The following is an 18,163-nucleotide window of genomic DNA, read 5'->3' as shown; positions in this document are numbered from 1 at the left end:
AGAGAAAAAAGAAACAGAGAGAGAAGGGTAACACACTCGCATTTCTCTTTGCAGCATCACTGAAATCGATGGAGTTGACACCGTTAATGAATTTGATCCATAATGTCATAATGTCAAATACTTATTCAGTGCTCTGGGAGATAGAGAATCAATGCTGAAGAAGTTGAACTGATTACTTGCATTTTTCCCAGTGAGGTTTAGAAGTATTCCACCCAATTATCAAGGTGTTTATATATAACTGTGGAGCTGTTTTACTTGAGCTGGTTGCCATAGAGGATTGAAAATGTAGTATATGAAATACCAGCTCACCTGCTGAGTAGCATATGCTTTCATAAATACCAGATTTCTAATCAGTTTTTAGTAGGAAATAATGACATGTTTCTAACAATGAAGCTTTACTTGGTGACAGGTTAGACTCGGATTGGGCTTGGCAGTATAATATGGTACTTTCTGCAGTTGCTTACAGTACAATCCTTCAGTTGCTTCCTGTGTGCTTGCCTATTTGAAGCAATGTGGTTTTAAGTTGCATCTGTTCTTTGTGTTTTAAGTTAAATTTAAAATAAAATTCAGTCTGTTCTGCTGTAGAAAGCCGTACGCTACATTTTGCCTGTTCAGTTACTGTCCTTAGTGGTCAAGCAGTGCAATTTAAGAGATTTCTTTTGAGTCTTCAGCAGCATATAGCAATCAAGGTCAGCTTTTCCTTCCAGTCATTGGAGAAAGTTTCACATCTGGTTTCAGGGCATCAGTTCCTTTTGTTCTTATTTTAATCTTGGATCAGAAGGGAGGTTAGCCCATGGCATTGCATTCCTAACTCTTTGCAGCCCATCTTTTGACAAATTTAAGTTATTGATGAGTATGTTTTCAAGGCTTCATTAACTATTGCAACTGACTGACAAGCCCAATTTAATGTTGGATTTGGAATCAGCTGCTTTTTTTAAGTGTGTTTTAACTAGGATGTTCCTCTACGTCCATGCTCCGTCATAGCTAACTGTAGTAATGTTGTGGCAATAGAAAGGTGACTAGGGATTGCAGCTTTGTGGTGTGAGACGTAAGCGTAGCTTAAGCTTGTGGTTGTCTGACCATGTCTGAATACTTCACGTTGACAGGTTGGTTTGCCTACATTTCACCAGTAGTGTGAAATTTATGCTTTATAGTACTAGAATAGGCATGAGCAGATCATGCTCTTGCTTAGGGACTGAACAAGCTTCACTGCTTGTGCTTCTGGCTACGCCGGTGGTTTACAACATACATTTCTTTCACTAGGCCAAAGGGGCATCCCTTAAACAAAGGTACCACCTTAGAAACATCAGGCACCTCTAACTTGGATCAGATATGTAGAAGAGGTGAATCTGTGACATGCTGGTCCCATCCACTGCATCTCTCCTGCACTTCTGCCCCATTTCTTTCCTCCGCTCTATCTCTCTGTTGCAGAGTCAGAGGCTGTCTTCAGCTGCTGAAAGAAGTTGTATCAGAATAATCGATGTATCAGAAGTATTGATCAGCATGATGGCTTCCATAAAATACTTATTGTCATGAATGTGCATGCATGTGTCCCCACATAACTGTGTGTTTGCATAGGAACATGTATGTATGGATATGTGGGTATATTCCACAGCACAAAACTGTAAGTAAATGTTTAATAAGAGCAAGGAATAGTTTACAGATTCTGGTGCTGACATAAAGCAGCCAGTGGTGTTCTGAGAGCATGACAGGCCTTCAACAGATCTATAGGTGGCTTGGAAAATAGGACTTTCCTTTCTTTATTAGATTTCTTTATTGAATCTCGGTTGCTGAATCATCTTGATACATTAGTTTCTGCCTCAGACCCATTTTTACTTAAAACGACCTCTGAAAGTTGTATTGTCATGACATGTTCATTATTATCTGATGTATAGCGCACTTTTCATTGCACACTGGTCAGGAAAGGCGAAAAAAGGGGAGTATTAGAAATCAGAAGGAGGAACACCACTTTCTTATCAATGTAAATAAAGTTGATATGACTTGAAATAAAGAAAATCCTTGCGGCCCATGAAAGTTAGATGTTAAAGATGGTGTGGTCATTACCAGTATATAAAACAAAGCCACAATGAATCTCTGGTGCCAGTGCTTTGTTATGGAAATGATAGCTCAATTAATTTGAAAACACATTAGACAGAAGCTTTAGGAATATCTGGGGAGAGATTCACATTTCTGCATATGCAGGGTTTTGATCTGCATTGAACAAAAGTATCTAAACAAGAACTTCACTCTGATTACCTGTAATGTGGTTTATGGCAGGGCTTTTGAACTGGCATAAGTAGATGTCACTTCATTGGAGATAAAGATTTGTACCGGTATACATGAACTGAGATTTTATGCTGCGCTGCAGTTTTCCCATACAGGAGATGTGTGATTCTGGGAACTTGAAGGTGTCATTCCAAATCTTCCCCAGGAGGAAAAAGTACCAGATAATAAACATCAAGTCAAAACGCAGACTTGAGACCAGGAGCTGATAGAAAATTAATGACTTTGTCCATCCTGATAGGTTAATGAATCATTGCTAGGAGATCACTTTCCTTTTAGTAGCCATGAGACCTGTTCTTAAATGGGTGTCTTCTGTTTGTTTAGTGTTACATATTTCTGGTGAGCAAAAGAAATGGAGCTGAAGCTCTTTCGCACTCAAGCTCAACATATGTTAAACAGTTACCTGCATGTGTGAGCAGGATTGGCCTCAAGGTACTTCCCGGCCTGTATTTTTAGCATCGGGTGAATAATGCTGTTGTGTCACTCTAATAACTTCAAAAAGCCAAGCTTCAGCACATTTCCATTCACATATGTCAGAATTAACTAAGGTGTGCTATAAGAACTGAGGTTGTAACAAATAAATCCTTTCTCCTTCGTAGCTGGAAGTATTTCAGAAGCATTCATTTCTCTTTGTTTTAGTACGTCTGAAATCCCCCAGTTCCGCCTGCCGTATGATGTGGTGAATTTTGAAGCTGAGCTTATGAAGGATCTCGGAGTGAAGGTAATGAAAAATACACCCTGCCTATGTATAGCTCAGAGAGAAAAAAGAACAAGAACCCTGCCAAAGATTAACAGCAAAATGTCATGCACATTAGTAAAGAACGATTAAAAGCTATGCCAGACAGAGGCAGGAAGATGCTTCCTCTTGCTCAGGGCATTTGTCTGTCTCCTGTCTGAATGCCACTAGTTTGGAAAAGGGCAATCAATAGTTCTCATCTGGCATGCCGGCATGTGATTAATTGTCTGTAAGAAACAAATTCCTAAATTGCTTTAGGGGTTCAGTGTAGCCACTGGAATGATTTTTTTTTTTTTATAATCGAGTTTTTTTTCCATGCAAGTTTGGCATCACTTCAAACATTCCTGGGCCAGACTTCTCCTTTTGCTCCCTCTCCCTGGTTTGGGGCTTTTCTCCTTACTAGTTTAGCACGCAGTCTTGTATCCAAGTGAATCTTACAATAAAATGCATAAAATTAAAGTGTTAACGTGTAAAAAGTAACAGTCATTCAACTTGTTGGAAAGTAATAGTTATGCATTATTCTGTTAAATAAATGTCTGTTGTTTCTATGATAATGGGAACACTGCTTTATTGTTAATTTAGAGCTGGAGCTGAAGATTTAGATAGTATTGACAACTGCTGCTCATTTTAATGGAAGTCACAAATAATGCATCACTGGATCAAATCTTTGAGTACTGGGAGGGATAGTGTATTTTTAACATGATGCTAAGGCATTCGGTGAAACAAGTTCTTCCAGGAATCCTTCACGTTGGTTCATATTGTGATTTGTCACAAGAGTCATGTGAGAACCTCATCTACCCAGGTTTCATAAACATGCAGGAAAGATGTAAGATAAAGCTTTAAATGTTTTATGTCTGTTTTTCTATTCTAAAGATCCCTTTGTACCCCTTGAGAAGACTGACAGAATGGAGGTTGAGGTAGGGATGAGGCTAAAACCAGAGCACTGAGACATTTTTAGATCAAATTGCTGGACAGAAGCTCTGCAAAACCCAGTTTCACAGGGCTCTCTCTTATGGAAAGGTCTCCAGCATGGACTGATGGAGCCACTGTGTCACCTTGACCTGCAAGTCCTCTGCAGGTTTGAAGTGCAGCAGAGAATCTCAGTGTGAATTTGCTTCCAAGCTCTGCCGCTGGTTTGCAGTTGACTCTTTGGCAAGCTGGTTAGCAAAGTACCTCAGCTTTATACCTCAGCTTTAGATACTTCACATATAAGCCCAGAATATTTCCTGGTGTTTACTTAAAGCATTTCAAATTTGTGCTGGAAAGTGCTGTATTGGGTAAATGCTCAGTAGTGCTGTTTATTCAAGTAATTCTGCTGAAATTAGTAAGAATTAGTCAGCTGAATAAGGATTACGGAGCTGGGCCCTGGGAGTATTAGGAATCCCCACATAAAATAGTATTGCCATTTAAATTCCTTCATTAGGTTTTCATACCATATGTACACAATAGGATAAAAAACTGGAATGACAATTTATGGGATGTATTGTGTTGCCAGTGAGGATGTAGTCTGTGGTCCTGAAAGGATTACAACTCCATGGCTTTTACACTCTGATAAAATCTGTAATACTAAATATATATACTAAACCTCCAAAGACCAAAACCATGATGGGTGGTTTAGGTTTTGTAGCCTGTATTTTATATTTGTCTTATTTTATCACTGATAGGAAAAGTATATTAAATGGAACATAGATTCAATAACAAGAAATACAATGACACGAAGAGTAAAGTGGTTTCCATTGCTAAGATCACAACACATTGTGCTTGCACAATAGAGCATGGCGTGAATACCAAGGTGATAGAACAAAAACCTGGGGGAAAACATTCAAGTTCAGTGATTGTAAAGTACAGAGCTAAAACCACACATATGTGTGTCAAGAAGTACAAAATACCAGAAGAGGAATCACATGCGCTCTGTGCACTCAAAAGCCTTGGGATTAGGAGAGCTGAATGAAGGGTGCGTGTATCTTCAGTTGCACAACCTTTACACAGGAGGCTGCTAGAGTTGGTTTGTTGAACACACAGCAAACACTGTTCCCCATCTCACTCTTAGAACTGTAGTTGCTCAATCTCTGCAATGGCTGCTCAAAGCAGGGTTGCTAGTGGGATATCGCTGCGCAAGTCTATGGGCTTTTGCTTCTGGAAGCGAGTAATAATTAAACTGAAACAAGTATGGATTATAGGTGTATTTTTATTACCGTGACATTCCTTTCAGTAAATACCAGTTGCCACACTCTGGTGGGCATTCGTGCTTGTCTGAATTAGGATGAACAAGTGCAAGTTTCTATCAAAACTCATTTCAATTTTGGATTTGGAAAACCTGTGTTACTTTATCATACAGAACAGTCTGCTGCAAGTACAAGCAAGTAGGACATTCCTCACACTTCCTGCCTTCTCCAGCCCAGTCTTCTGCAGGCAGGTTTTCTGAATCCACAACCCCACCACTGGCTTCACTGACGGTTTTTGGCATAAAGGTTTTCTAGCTAGTGTTCTCAGTGCAAAATCCTGGCTATGAGCTTTGAGAGTGCAGTGCAAATCAATACCCTCCTTCCTTTGGGAATGGCATTGCATTCTGCACAGTTGGAAGCCTACCAAGTGCCTGGTGCTGTGCAGGAAAACATTGCTTGGTTTTCTGTTCACAGCCCCTGTTAATACAGAACAGTGTCATGTCTTTTCTGTATTTCACTGTAAGAGGCTCACACTTTTACTCCCGTTCCTGCAATAAACTTAACTGCTTGGTTTTTGGTTGGTGTGATTTGTTTAGTGTTATGTTCCCTGAAGGATGTTCTTCCCAATCACGTTTCTTAAATTAGTTATTTTCACATGGGAATAAAACCTTTTGGAGTCAGCACTGAATACAGTGGTTTACTCACAGTAGAAAAGAGCCATTTGCAGCTTCACTTCAGTAGTGTGTTCCAGAAACAGGCTCTGTTCGTTGGTTTAGCTTGGTTTAACTCTTGTAGCTCACAGCACAAACCAAGCGAGGTGGCCCCCATCTGAGGATCATCTGAGGGTGCCTTTACCCATATCTAGTTTGGGCCACTTGTTTAAGTCAGAGCCAGTCTGGCTTTTTAAGTGTGACACTGGGGAGGAGGGGGGTGTGTATGAAATGAGTTAGTTGTGTTCATTAGAACATGTCTGTATGCAGGACACAATAGCAATTGTTTTCACATGAAAAACAAGTAACCTTTAATTCTTTCAGATCGTTTTTGGTAAAGGCCTTTCAATGGATGGAATGACACTCCAGACCTTGAAAGAAAATGGCTACAAAGCAGCGTTCATTGGAATAGGTAAGAAGAGCTCAGTGTCCCATGTTTTGTCATCTTGTTAAAATGTTCCCATTTGTGTGATGGATTTGAAAGGTGGCTGAGGTTGTGGCTGAATGGGCTGATTTCTTGGTGGTTTAAATAATTAACAAAGGTATGATCTAAAAACTTACTCATAATTAATTGCCAGATTGGCCTGGGGTGATACATAATTTTTGCTAGTCGCTAACTGTACTCACATAATTAGTCTATATGTAAGGCAGTGATACTGTGCTTGGTTGCTTCTTCTTTCTTCCCTCCATATAGAACATGTAACATCCTGCAAATAGGCTGTAGCAAAATATAGGTATGAGATGGGTTAACAAAATAAGCTGACTTTGATACTAAAACTGGCATCATAGGTCTGTCTCCTCTCATATGCTAAAGAACACTTGCCTGCTATTTGAACCACTGCTTTTTAATGTTAGATTAGAACTGTTATCCATTTACAAGCCTTTTGAAGTACAGCTGGACCCATCTCTACCATATGATAGGCACGTTGAGCAGGAATGGTCTACAGTTGGTATGAGGCTTAATGCTCTTTATTGATCTAGACGTTGCCTAAGTGAACATAATAGGAAACAAGTTGTGCAACTGTTCCTCCTTCCTATTATTGATTACAGAGATGTAATTCTTAGTACAGTGACAACTGTTGTTTACCATCTGGTTATGCAGTATAATAAGCTTTGCAGGTCTATTCTGTCATGTGATTACAGTACAGTGTGTTGGGATTTATCTCATTCTAAATCCTCACATTGTTAGAGACCTTCCATGTATAAGAATTCTGATGTGTCATGTTTTAATGTAATTGTATACACGGCAACGGTCCAACTTCACTTCTTTATTGTTTTCATCTGTGTCTTTCAAGCTGCTTTGTGAAATCTCACTAGTCAGGGATTAATTCATAACTAAACATTTGCTTTTGGAGAGCCTAGTGATTAGGAAACAATTGTCAGTCACATTTGGAATATCAGCATGATTTCTGACTCAGAAGCACGATAGAACAGTTCAGCTAAAGGTTAGCAAAAGCGGCCATTGACTTCTACACAGATGATTGGAGTGTTTGGTTTATGTATGTGGGTTTATCTATGTATATTAACATTACATATGTATATATGTATCTAATTGCGGACATAATTTTCTGACCTTCAAGTTATCCTAATATAAAATATTTGTAGTTAGAATATAGACAGCGTTGTTCCATACAGGTGCTTGGTAAAGAGACAGAGACACAGCCAGGATTTTAATAACCAAGAGAAGGCATCTGAAGCATAATGCTCCCATAAACCGTGTGTTCACTGATTGTGTTAGGAAACAGAGGGTATAAATGCTAATGAAGGATTATGTGTTCCTACAAAGTTTTGTTATTGGAAGCTACCTTGCATGTATGATGAAGCTGGTCCCTCTCTGTACCCCCAGTTCTACCTGCCATTTTTCTCCTACGCAACTATGCAAGATAGTGGTCAGTAATGTGGCCTTGCATGTTGGTAGTGAAAGATGGACAAATCAAGGGGGTCACAGATTTATAGAGTTAGCTACATGAATGCAGTAGGGCATTTATAAACTCCCTACAACATCAGGCTTCCCTGAATGGGTCTTTACTGTATTTCTTTGTGTTCCTTGCCAGCTAAACAAAGGTACCCAATGAAATGTCACATTTGAACATGACTCTGAACCATAGGAGTAAAACAATTAGAAAACACTGCTTATATAAATCAGATTTTTTTGTTTAAAACTTGTCATAATTTGCTTCTGAATGAATCTGTATCTTAATGGAAAATAAAGAAACAGGACAAGGGGTGATGGGTTCACACTGAAACAGGGGAAGTTCAGGTTAGATCTGAGGCTCTTCCCTGTGAGGGTGCTGAGGTGCTGGCACAGGGTGCCCAGAGAAGCTGTGGCTGCCCCATCCCTGGCAGTGTTCAAGGCCAGGTTGGACACAGGGGCTTGGAGCAACCTGCTCTAGTGTGAGGTGTTCCTGTGTGGTTAATGTTGTAGAAACTGATATGGCATTTGGGGTTACAAAGACATATGCTGTGCTAGCAGAGACCTGAGGAAAAGCTTTCATAGTCACCTGAATAAGTGCTAATTAAAGAGATGAATAGGGGCAGTGGCATACTGGAAGCCAGCTCTACCTTCTGGTAGCAGAACACTCTGGCAGGTGAATCTCAGCCACAGGATTGCCTGTTACCTTGCTTTTTGTAGTTCTTTCCTTCAGTCTTCTGGTTGTTTGCCTTATCTGAACTGTGTTTAATTCAACTAGTTCTTAACACTGTAGCTCTGTTTATTCCTAAAGGACCAGTATGTGAATTGCCTCTTGTGCCTCCATCATTTGCTCTCATGTCCTCTCAGTTTCCTCTCTGCAAAGATGTGTATTTTGCAACATCTGGCAGTAAACGTATCTTGTGTTTTGCATACAGGGACCTAAGCGAGAGACCATTTTTCTCCAGCAGTCCTGATTTCAGATCCCAGCTACCAGTATTAAAGGGTAGTCCATGAATCTCAGTTTCCTCCATCAGAAAGAGTGATAGAAAATAGCACAGAAGAGAATGTTTTCACAGGACTAAATGGCAGCAGCCAAATACAGGGAGGAACGACCTGATCAGTATATTCTGGGAGTCTCTGCTATAGGTTTTAATTCTCTTTTCGTTGTCATTTAGTTTGGTGCAGTTCTATACATAGTCTGATGTCAGCGGGTGATTATAAATGCTGATAAAGGATTAGAGATGTAGAATGAAAATCCTTTATGTTTTCATTTAGCAATTCCATTGATCTTCCAGTTGCAAATCTTTGGAGTTTCTTTTGTTATTCACACAAAATACAGGACCAGGATTCAATCTCCCAACCAAGCTTTTAAAACTAGCCCAAAAAAATGAGGCAGAGAAGAAAAAAGCCCTGTCCAGATTTGCGAGCTGACACTTGATACTGTCTGAGTCTCGTGTGACGCGTTCAGCAGACTCTACCTTGAATCAGCTCCGCTTCTTGATCCGAAACGTCTGCAAGGGGTTTGTGACCGAGCTGACAAAGCAGTGTGAAAAGTTTGCTGTTTAAAACCAAAAGAAGTCTTGCATCAGTTGCTGCCTTCTGGAAAAACCACAGAGGCTCGGGGCAGCAGAGAACCGTCATGCTGAGAGCAAGAGGAGAAATCAATGGTGGGGTGAGGGGCTGGAGGAGAGGGCACATGGACCTCGGAGGCAGCAAAATAAGGCAGCGAAGTGGATCTTACAGAGAGAACAGAGGAGTCTGAATGCTTTGTGTTACTGTGTCTCCTGGTTGTTTTTTGGGTAGAATACTTGCAATTTGTACAAAAAACGCCTGTCTGTGAGTCTATCAGAGCATATGCAGAAATACTGGGCTTTTATTACTCATCCTTGTTGAAGTTGGGTGAATACTTTGGAAAGCAGGGTCCTGCAGGGCTGCCTTTTAAGACTCCCCAAAGCATCATATATTCTTTTTGAAAGAGAAAATACAAACCAGTTTGTTTATCCAACAGTTTAGTTGAGAATGAATGACCTCAGTCTTTAAAGTAGTTAGGGACATGTTTGATGTGACACACAAAACTATGGAAAGGCTATTACCATAAGTGTATTTTCTGCAGACTTTTGCACAAACCACTATCCTGATTCTGTAACATTTTATCATCAAATAGATGTTTTATATAGCAACATTTGCATTATATGGAATCAGCTAAAATATAGCTTCAAATATTGCTTTGTTTGGTAAAATGTCTCAATAAATCTTAAGCCTGATTCCCAGAAATTGCTTGGACACTTTGAGTCTCCACAGGCTGAAACTTGCAGCACCAACTGACTTCCTACTTAACCTCTCATTAAAGGGCAAATGCAACCAGCAATGATGCTCTCTTCTTTCTTCCTCCTTTTGATGATGTTGAATTACTATAAAGTTAGTTTTATTGTATTAGGGGATTCAGAGATTCTATTAAACACTGCAGACTGGTGAGTTAGATGAGCATAGAGAGCAAATCTAACCAGATCGATGCTGAGATGTGTCCTAAGTAGTATATCCTGCTCTCAGGGGTTAAATCTGTACAGAAGAAGCAAAACAACTGAAATCCCACGTGGAAAGAACCTTTGTGATAATTGCAGCCATTCCTAGTTAATTAACAGAGCATTCCAACAAGAATATAATCAGATGACTCCATTGATTGGAATGAAATTACACCCCCAAAAATGAAGTGAAAAGTCCACGCATCGATGTACCTTGTTTTAAAAATCCCAACCTGAACCATGTGAGATTAATTCACTGTTTGTTCCCCAAGAAGTAAGTAATCGCCTCATGGCTGTTATTATCTTCTGATTAACTATGCAGTGCCACCTGGTGTGCAGATGGGAGGAATATTACACATCAAGAGTTCTGTTCACACCCACCCACCCAGATATAAACCTACGTGGCAAAAAGTGAACAGATGTTCATTTTGCTTGTGCTAGAGGAGAAAAAATGGTGCATCATACTCCTGATTCATCAACTAAATTTGGAGGACATGCAATCTGCATATGGGGCCCGTAGGCCCATGGCCAGCGCAGGCATTGATGGAGGAAATATGTCACATTCAAAGCAGTTCTCATTTTAGGTTGTGAACAGGCTTTTGTTTGGTTGCTTCTCTGCTTTTCTTTTTACCTGGTGTTTCTGAGTTTTCTTCTTCTCTTCACTTGCTATTGCACTTAGCACCTCCAAAGGGAAAAGCTTGTAGAGGCAGAGTCACTTGGAAACATAGCCAGGATTTAGCCGTCCTTTTGGTTGTTTTCCAGACTTGTTTTACATTTGTAGGCATTTAAGATGTTCCCTAAAATGATGCTTTTAGGCCTCTTTGGAAAGACCTGTCTGACTCAGCAGTAATGTAGCAAGTCGAGTAAAGTATAATGCATGTTGGTTAAAGCTAGAACCATTGCATTGCACAGCCTTAGCCTCTTGGGATCTAAAGCTCTGGTTTTGGAGGGCTTTTTTGGTGTGATTTGTATTTTTTGTTAATTTTTAAGTATTTTGACACTTCATAGAGATCTTGCTGCAAGGAAGCCAAAGAACAGATAAAACACCACAAGCAAGGGAGAAAAAGAGTATGTTGGAAGGTAGTGCAGTAAAGAGTGATGTTGGAGATGTGATCAGCTACATATGCATAATAAATGTGTGCCTTGCTTAGATTATGAGTTGGTTTTGTGGCTTGTCGAAAAGGGTTGTCACTGTCTCAGCATCTTGCAAAGACAGTTGTTTTCACCCGGGATTTTGAATGATGACAACAGTGGTGTTTCAGGCATCAGTATCCTTATGCAGTAAAAGCTAATACAGTCTGTAGAGCCAGAGGAATGCTTGGAATTACATTTGATTGTGATCAAACAGTATCAGATCAATTTAGCTGCAAAAAAATCTGTGCTATAATGAGAATGAAGTCATCAGGATGAATCGTGAAGTCAGAGTACTTTGAACAGTTTGATAAGCATGAGTGATGAAGAGCAGGGTCAGGGTTTGGTCGAAGCCAATCCAAATTCTTTCCCAATTGCTTTACAGTAACCTGAATCATTTAAAAATGACATTTTGAAAGGGTTTTTCTCTTTTCAGTAAAGATCCATAGGATCTTTATTGATAGATGCACAGTGATAGATGCATTTACAATGAACAGGATAAAAACTGTTTACAAACTGAACAGGATCAAAAATGCAAGTTGAACTACAACTGCATGAAATCCTATAGAAGAAGGTCCACACAGGTCTGTGCAGTCAATTACAGGGCTTTAATTTACCTTCCGGAGAGCCTTAGTTCATGGCTCACAGCATCCTTCTGGAAGATCACATTCCTTCATTTTCTCATGTCTCATGGAGAACATTATAAACGAATTACATCATCAGTTGGTTCTACTACAAAACTCGTTAGTCTTCAGCATTCATTTTATTTTCATCCTCTCTTACTCTCTAATCTAAAAACATTTTGTTATTATAAACCAAAAGGAATCTAGTGACATTAGAAAAGGAACTTGGGGAAAGAACCTGTTTTTACATGCTTATAGCAGATGTTTGAACTTGCTTTTATTCCCAGTGCAGCATCTTTCCTGGAGACCAACAGTGTACATACATCCAAGAATTTTTACGCTTGAAGCATCTTTTTATACTATTACTATTTGCAGTCAGCTGTTCTTCCAGCTCTGTTGTTCTCACTCCTGCTATACACATTGGTGGAACATTCCGAATACACCTTGGATGCAGTAGGCAGGTGAAAGCTTTTAAGGCTTAGATGCACAAACTAGCTTATTTATTATTGATAAGAAGTCCTAGGACTCTGAAGTTATTCACGTGCAAATTATACAGATTTTCATGCTCTTATTGAATTATTGCTACCAAAACCCCACTTAGCATAACAATCTCTGCTGCACATGTTGTGCAGAACATTCTCCTGTCTCTTTGCAAGGTGCTGGACAGTTCCCCTAAGAAATGCTCACCTAAAAATAATGACAAAATCAATTTGATTCGTACTGGTTTAAGAGGTTGGTTTAATTGATTTAAGGGTGTTGGAGAGGGACTCTTCCTCAGGGACTGTAGTGATAGGACAAGGGGTGATGGGTTCACACTGAAACAGGGGAAGTTCAGGTTAGATCTAAGGCAGAAGCTCTTCCCTGTGAGGGTGCTGAGGCGCTGGCACAGGGTGCCCAGAGAAGCTGTGGCTGCCCCATCCCTGGCAGTGTTCAAGGCCAGGTTGGACACAGGGGCTTGGAGCAACCTGCTCTATTAGAAGGTGTCCCTGCCTGTGGCAGGAGTTGGAACCAGATGAGCTTTAAGGTCCTTTCCAACCCAAATCAGTCTTGGATACTAGGAGTAGCTATTTTTTGACTATTTTAGCAGATTAATTAATCTAACATTATTTAACAGTTTTCAGGAGTTTATTCAAGCATTTGTTTTTAAGTATTTTCATGTTTGAGAAGTACGTATGAAAACAAAATGCTATGTTAGATACCAAGTTTTCATATCCTGACGCTACATGCTTTGCACCTGAAGAGCTTTGCTTGCTTACCTGTTGTTTCTGAAAGTTCACTTTATGAGTCAGTTACTTTTGTCTTCCAGATGCACAAGTATTAATTGTGCTGCTGTCTTATTACTTCCACTTTAATATTCAGACACAGAAAGACTGACCATCTATAATACAGCTAGTAAGTGGGTGCTCTCTTTCCTTGTAAGGAGAGTGGTTCAATATGTATTTAATGCAATCAGACACTTTTGAAACCTTGTCCTATCTAATACTGTAGGAGAACTGACACAATACACTGCTGTTTCAACAGCAGGTTTAGCAATGCCCTGATTTTCTTGATCTTGCTTATGAAAGATAAAAGGCTGTTTAGAAACCCAGGCTAACCTAGGCCATTCCTTCTTATTTTTAAAGATTGAGGAGAAGTAGGAAGTGTGTCACAGTCTCACTTGGTAAGTGCCAATTATTGGTGAGAAGATGGCAAGCTCTTTTTTGTGCTAATGAATAAAGTTTGAAACAGGCTTTCTGTATGCGTTTATGTCTCATAAATATAATGTTCCTGAATTCATATTCCTTTCGCTGCCCACTCAACAAGGGGTGGATCTGCTTGTTGAATTGAATTGACAAGACAAAACCTGGGTTTGTGCAGGGGATTTATAGCTCTTGTTGGAGGACTTGTAGAGGTGGCTTTAAGGAAGCTGCTTGCCGTGCCACTTTTCTCCTTTGGAGAGTGGTCCTAGGAAGCCAGTGCTAGATTGAGCCCATCTTACCTGAGGGTTGCTTAGTGCTTCTCACTCATCTCTGTTCTTTCTCATCATTGCTTGGTGGTCAGGCCTTAGTTGATGGAGGTGCAGTTTGGCATAATGAAGGGCATTCCCTCATTGCAGGGGAAAATCCAGACACCTGGGTGTGCTAGAGGCCAGTTCCAGATAAATTGGGGCACACTTGCTTGTGATTCCATTTGTCTGAGATCTACAGGGGCCGCAGGCCTTCTGAACCCTGTAGCTGCCTTTGTCTGAAGGAATCCCTCTGTCTTTCATTAAGGCACAACACATTCATTGAAAAGATTTTGTATTCTAGAAGCATTTGTGATCTTCTTATCCAATACAATGACTCCTACCATCATGAGAAGGCTCATCCACTACCTCCCAGATCCCTTTAGTTTTAATGTGATGGTGGTTTTTAAAGGTAACAAATACCTGAGGAGGAAAATTGACATGTTCACTATAGGAAGTAATCTTTAACTAAGCTATGTAAATAGTTTTGCTGCTCTGTCTTGAATTTTGAGTGGATAGAGATTATCCAGGCTTTTGAACCACTTGTCTCGTTCATGTTACTTGAAAATAGTTTTTTACTGTGTTTTCTTTACTGCTCTAAGCTAGACTTTAGATGCCAGTCATATGGCTGCTTTTACTATAAGATTGAAAGATGCTGTGTAAATCCATCTGTTAATAGTTACCAAGACTGTTTATATAATGAGGATAAAACATATCAATATTACAGTATTGCATACAAGTCTTATAAGGAAGGTTAGCAAGTATACAGGTTTGTGTAGCATACTGCTGCATCCTATAATATATCAAATTCGATACTCCTTGTGCATCAAGTCCCATAGGTAGTCTTCTGTGCATGTTTTGTACTATCAAACCCTGTGCAGAATCTGGCACTTTCTTGGTGCTGTCCCAAGGTGTGGCATATATGCAGTAATTGAGATGCACTCTTTGCACTGTTACTGCTTTCTGTGCTTAAATTACTGTAAATTGTCTTTATAAAACAATGTTTGCAAGATTAAAAGACCAGAATGAGTGTACTGAGTGCTCAGAGCATTTGGATAATGCTAATACAAATGACACGTTTATACAACAAAGGAAACTGTTTTCCCAAGATTGTCCTTGACAGTGTTTTCTTTCACATGATTTGGCTATTGTTCATTCATTCGCGCTAAACATGTAGTAAGCTGAACGTGAACCCTTAGAGAAGGTGAAAATGCATTCAACAGGGAGTACGATGATTCAGCATTCCCTCTAATGATCTTTGCTTTCATAGAAGAGAATAGAAGAGTGACAATGTAAAGATTAACATCTTGCCATCGGGTTGGAATTACTCATCAGTTACAAGCGGGAACTTACGGTACATTACTACATGTCTGAAAATTACCTGGGTTTTGGTGTTGTTTCATTGCTGTACAACTTACTGCAGAGTTCTTATGATCTGTTAGACATAATTCCTCATTGGCTTGTGATTAATGATCAGAAATGGTTGTGGGTTTGAGTATAAGGTGTAGTTTTAAAGAGATTCTAACAGTTTAGTAGATAGTGACATTTCAGTCCCTGGTTGTTAGTTAAATTGAGATGACATTAACCATTATCAGAGAGCATTCCTCAGTAATATGATGTTGGTATTTTTCATGGGTTTTCTAACTGAGAACAGCACATTTCCTTTAAAAGAAGCAGTTATTCTCATTTTAGAATTATTGTAACTATAGTTAGTATACTCTTCAGTAGTTAGACACTGAAAACATCACAATTCATTATTTCAGTATAAAGGTGATTTAGATGTGATTGCTTTTCTGTTTGCTGGGAAACACAGGCTTGGTTCTTTTAGGGCCCAGTTTGAATCTTTTGTATATGAAAGATGATAGCTGAATCTTTGTCTGGGAGGTTTCTTAACCTTGAGAGAATTAGAAAAGGTTACTTCAAGACAAAACCGAAATACTTCCGAGAGGATTTAATGATTTGATCCTGCCGTAGCTGAGGTGGCTTCAAGAGAAGCTTGGGAAGGTACCAGCGGGCTAGTAGAGCTCTTCCATGCTGGTTAGTGTGGTTAGCTTGAGTTTGAAACTGCTGAAGTTGTCCATGGGATGGGATTTTCAATTGCTGGTTTGTCTCCTTGCACACTGGTTTTGAGTTCTTCAATGTGCTGAGTGTAGGGAGCTGGACACCGTGACCGGGAAGTATAAGATGCTCAGTTGTGGTGCCTATACTAATCACTGGGATAAAGTTCCTGCCTGTTTTGTTGCTGTAAGAGCTGCTTGAGAGTAAAGCTTGGAGTTAATTTCCATTAAAGACCCTGATTTCCTTCCCCTAGTAAATAGAAGCTAAACAAATCACCCCTCATTGTTACAACCCATGTGGGTACGTGCTTTGTGTGCAGCTTCTTCTGGAAAGCCCACTAGGATTAAGTAAAGAAAGTTTTGATATCTTAGCACTTTTCAAATCCTGGGGACAGAAGAGTCTTAATGCACCCCTTATAGTGGCAACTTGGTTCCTTATTTTTCAAATGCAAATACAGGCCTTTGCATATGCTGAATGTGCCCTTTATTGTACTGAAGCATAGAAGGTATGCACTGTAGCTCAGTCACTTTTGTAGACCTGCCATGCTTGCAAGAATGCAATGTGTTTAATCAGCCTTGCAGAGTGAGTAATCAGAGATACACGTGTGGTGTTCAGTGCTCATTCATAAAGCCATAGAATATGCCAACAAAATGTGTAGTTAAAGGAGACCTGAGTGACTTGCAGCTGTGGCAGGAGGTGGTCATTGGTTTTAACTGGAAGCTACGTTCACTGCCTTTCATTTTTTACTTGGTTAATAACAATCTATATAGAAAAATATAATGTTAGATATTATGTATAATTTATAAAGTATAACAATAATATATATTTTATGCATTATTATTAATATTCTACAATAATATGCATAAGTCCTGCACCACAGTAGATCAGTGGAAGGAAGCAGCATGGTGTGATGCTCAGCTGAGAGGGAGATGGGCTCTGGCTGTTGGCCTCCTGTCTGACTTCTTTCTTCTGTACTATTCTATGAGAATAGTGAAACTTAGCACTAAAAGGGCTGTAAAAGTGCTGTGGAGAAGCTAGACTGTGTTCGTGCTGGCAAGCATTCCGTCTGTTTCTCAGAAATGCAGAAATCTTCATCCCAACCACTTGCAATTTCTGCTGCTTCCCAAATTTCACTTCTATTCCTGTATTTTGGAGAAGTGTAACAACCAAAGTAGCAAGTTAAACAATGCAGATTTCATTTTGCATTAGTGGCATGAATACAGCAATTTCCCAGGGTTCACAAGGAAGTTGAAAGTTTTTATTGGATAATTTCTCACAATATTCTCGTTATCTTTACATTTTCCCCTGTAGGATTGCGCTGTTAAGGATGTATCCTAGGTATTGTTTTCTGACACTAAAAGCTAATAATTTACTAGCAATGAGAAATACCTTGCATAGTGCCTAATAGGTATTTATTTCAACATTTGAAATACGAAAAGGTCTAGCCCAGACATAGTTTGCTTCCCTGGGTATATTTTAATTACACTTTGGAAGAGTTTTGAAGGCAGTGTGGTTGCATGTGTGTTGCCAGTTTGAAGAGCAGTGTGACTTTGCTTCCTTCCATTCTCAAAGAGCAATGCGCCTCTGCTTGTATGGCACTCCTCCTTGTAGCAAGATTTGCAACGCAGTAGGGTTTCCTTGTTTCTAATAAGCATGTGGTAGTATAAGGGTCAGGGACTAAGCAATGAGTAAAAGTCAAAACCCAAACTGAGGCGCCTTTGCTATTTAGCACTGGGCAGTGATAGATACAGATAACGTTTGATTAATGAGCAGCAGCCTTGCAGTGGGTGAAAGCATCTGTAAGAAATGATTTATTATTTCAAAGGGATTGGGAGCTCACCATATCTTGCAGATGTAACTGTATGTGCCTGGGTAAAATGAATGAGATGCAACATGTGAAAAATGAAAACACATTACTTGCAAAGGATGTGTCACAAGCAGGGTAGTTTTGTTCAGTACACTTTGTCATGGGGATTGTTAATGCTGCCCTGAATACAAATCATTGAAGTGGTTCATAAAATCACCCTGGTTGGAATTCT

The 18,163-nt window shown here is 39.6% G+C and overlaps 1 protein-coding gene across 1 annotated transcript in view; it reads left to right on the top strand.

Annotated features, from left to right (window-relative positions):
- The window catches only part of DPYD (dihydropyrimidine dehydrogenase), a 349,108-nt gene that overhangs the window by 122,326 nt on the left and 208,619 nt on the right, over positions 1-18,163 (top strand). Inside the window, exons 7-8 of the mRNA XM_034064349.1 lie at positions 2,923-3,004; positions 6,219-6,306. Coding sequence (XP_033920240.1) covers positions 2,923-3,004; positions 6,219-6,306 — 170 coding nt within the window. The remainder of the gene's footprint in view (positions 1-2,922; positions 3,005-6,218; positions 6,307-18,163) is intronic.

The sequence above is a fragment of the Melopsittacus undulatus genome, chromosome 6 (assembly GCF_012275295.1).
Source record: "Melopsittacus undulatus isolate bMelUnd1 chromosome 6, bMelUnd1.mat.Z, whole genome shotgun sequence".
Taxonomy (NCBI): Eukaryota; Metazoa; Chordata; class Aves; order Psittaciformes; family Psittaculidae; genus Melopsittacus; species Melopsittacus undulatus.
The sequence above is the reverse complement of the archived record's forward strand: the minus strand, read 5'-3'. Positions and strand labels throughout refer to the sequence as shown.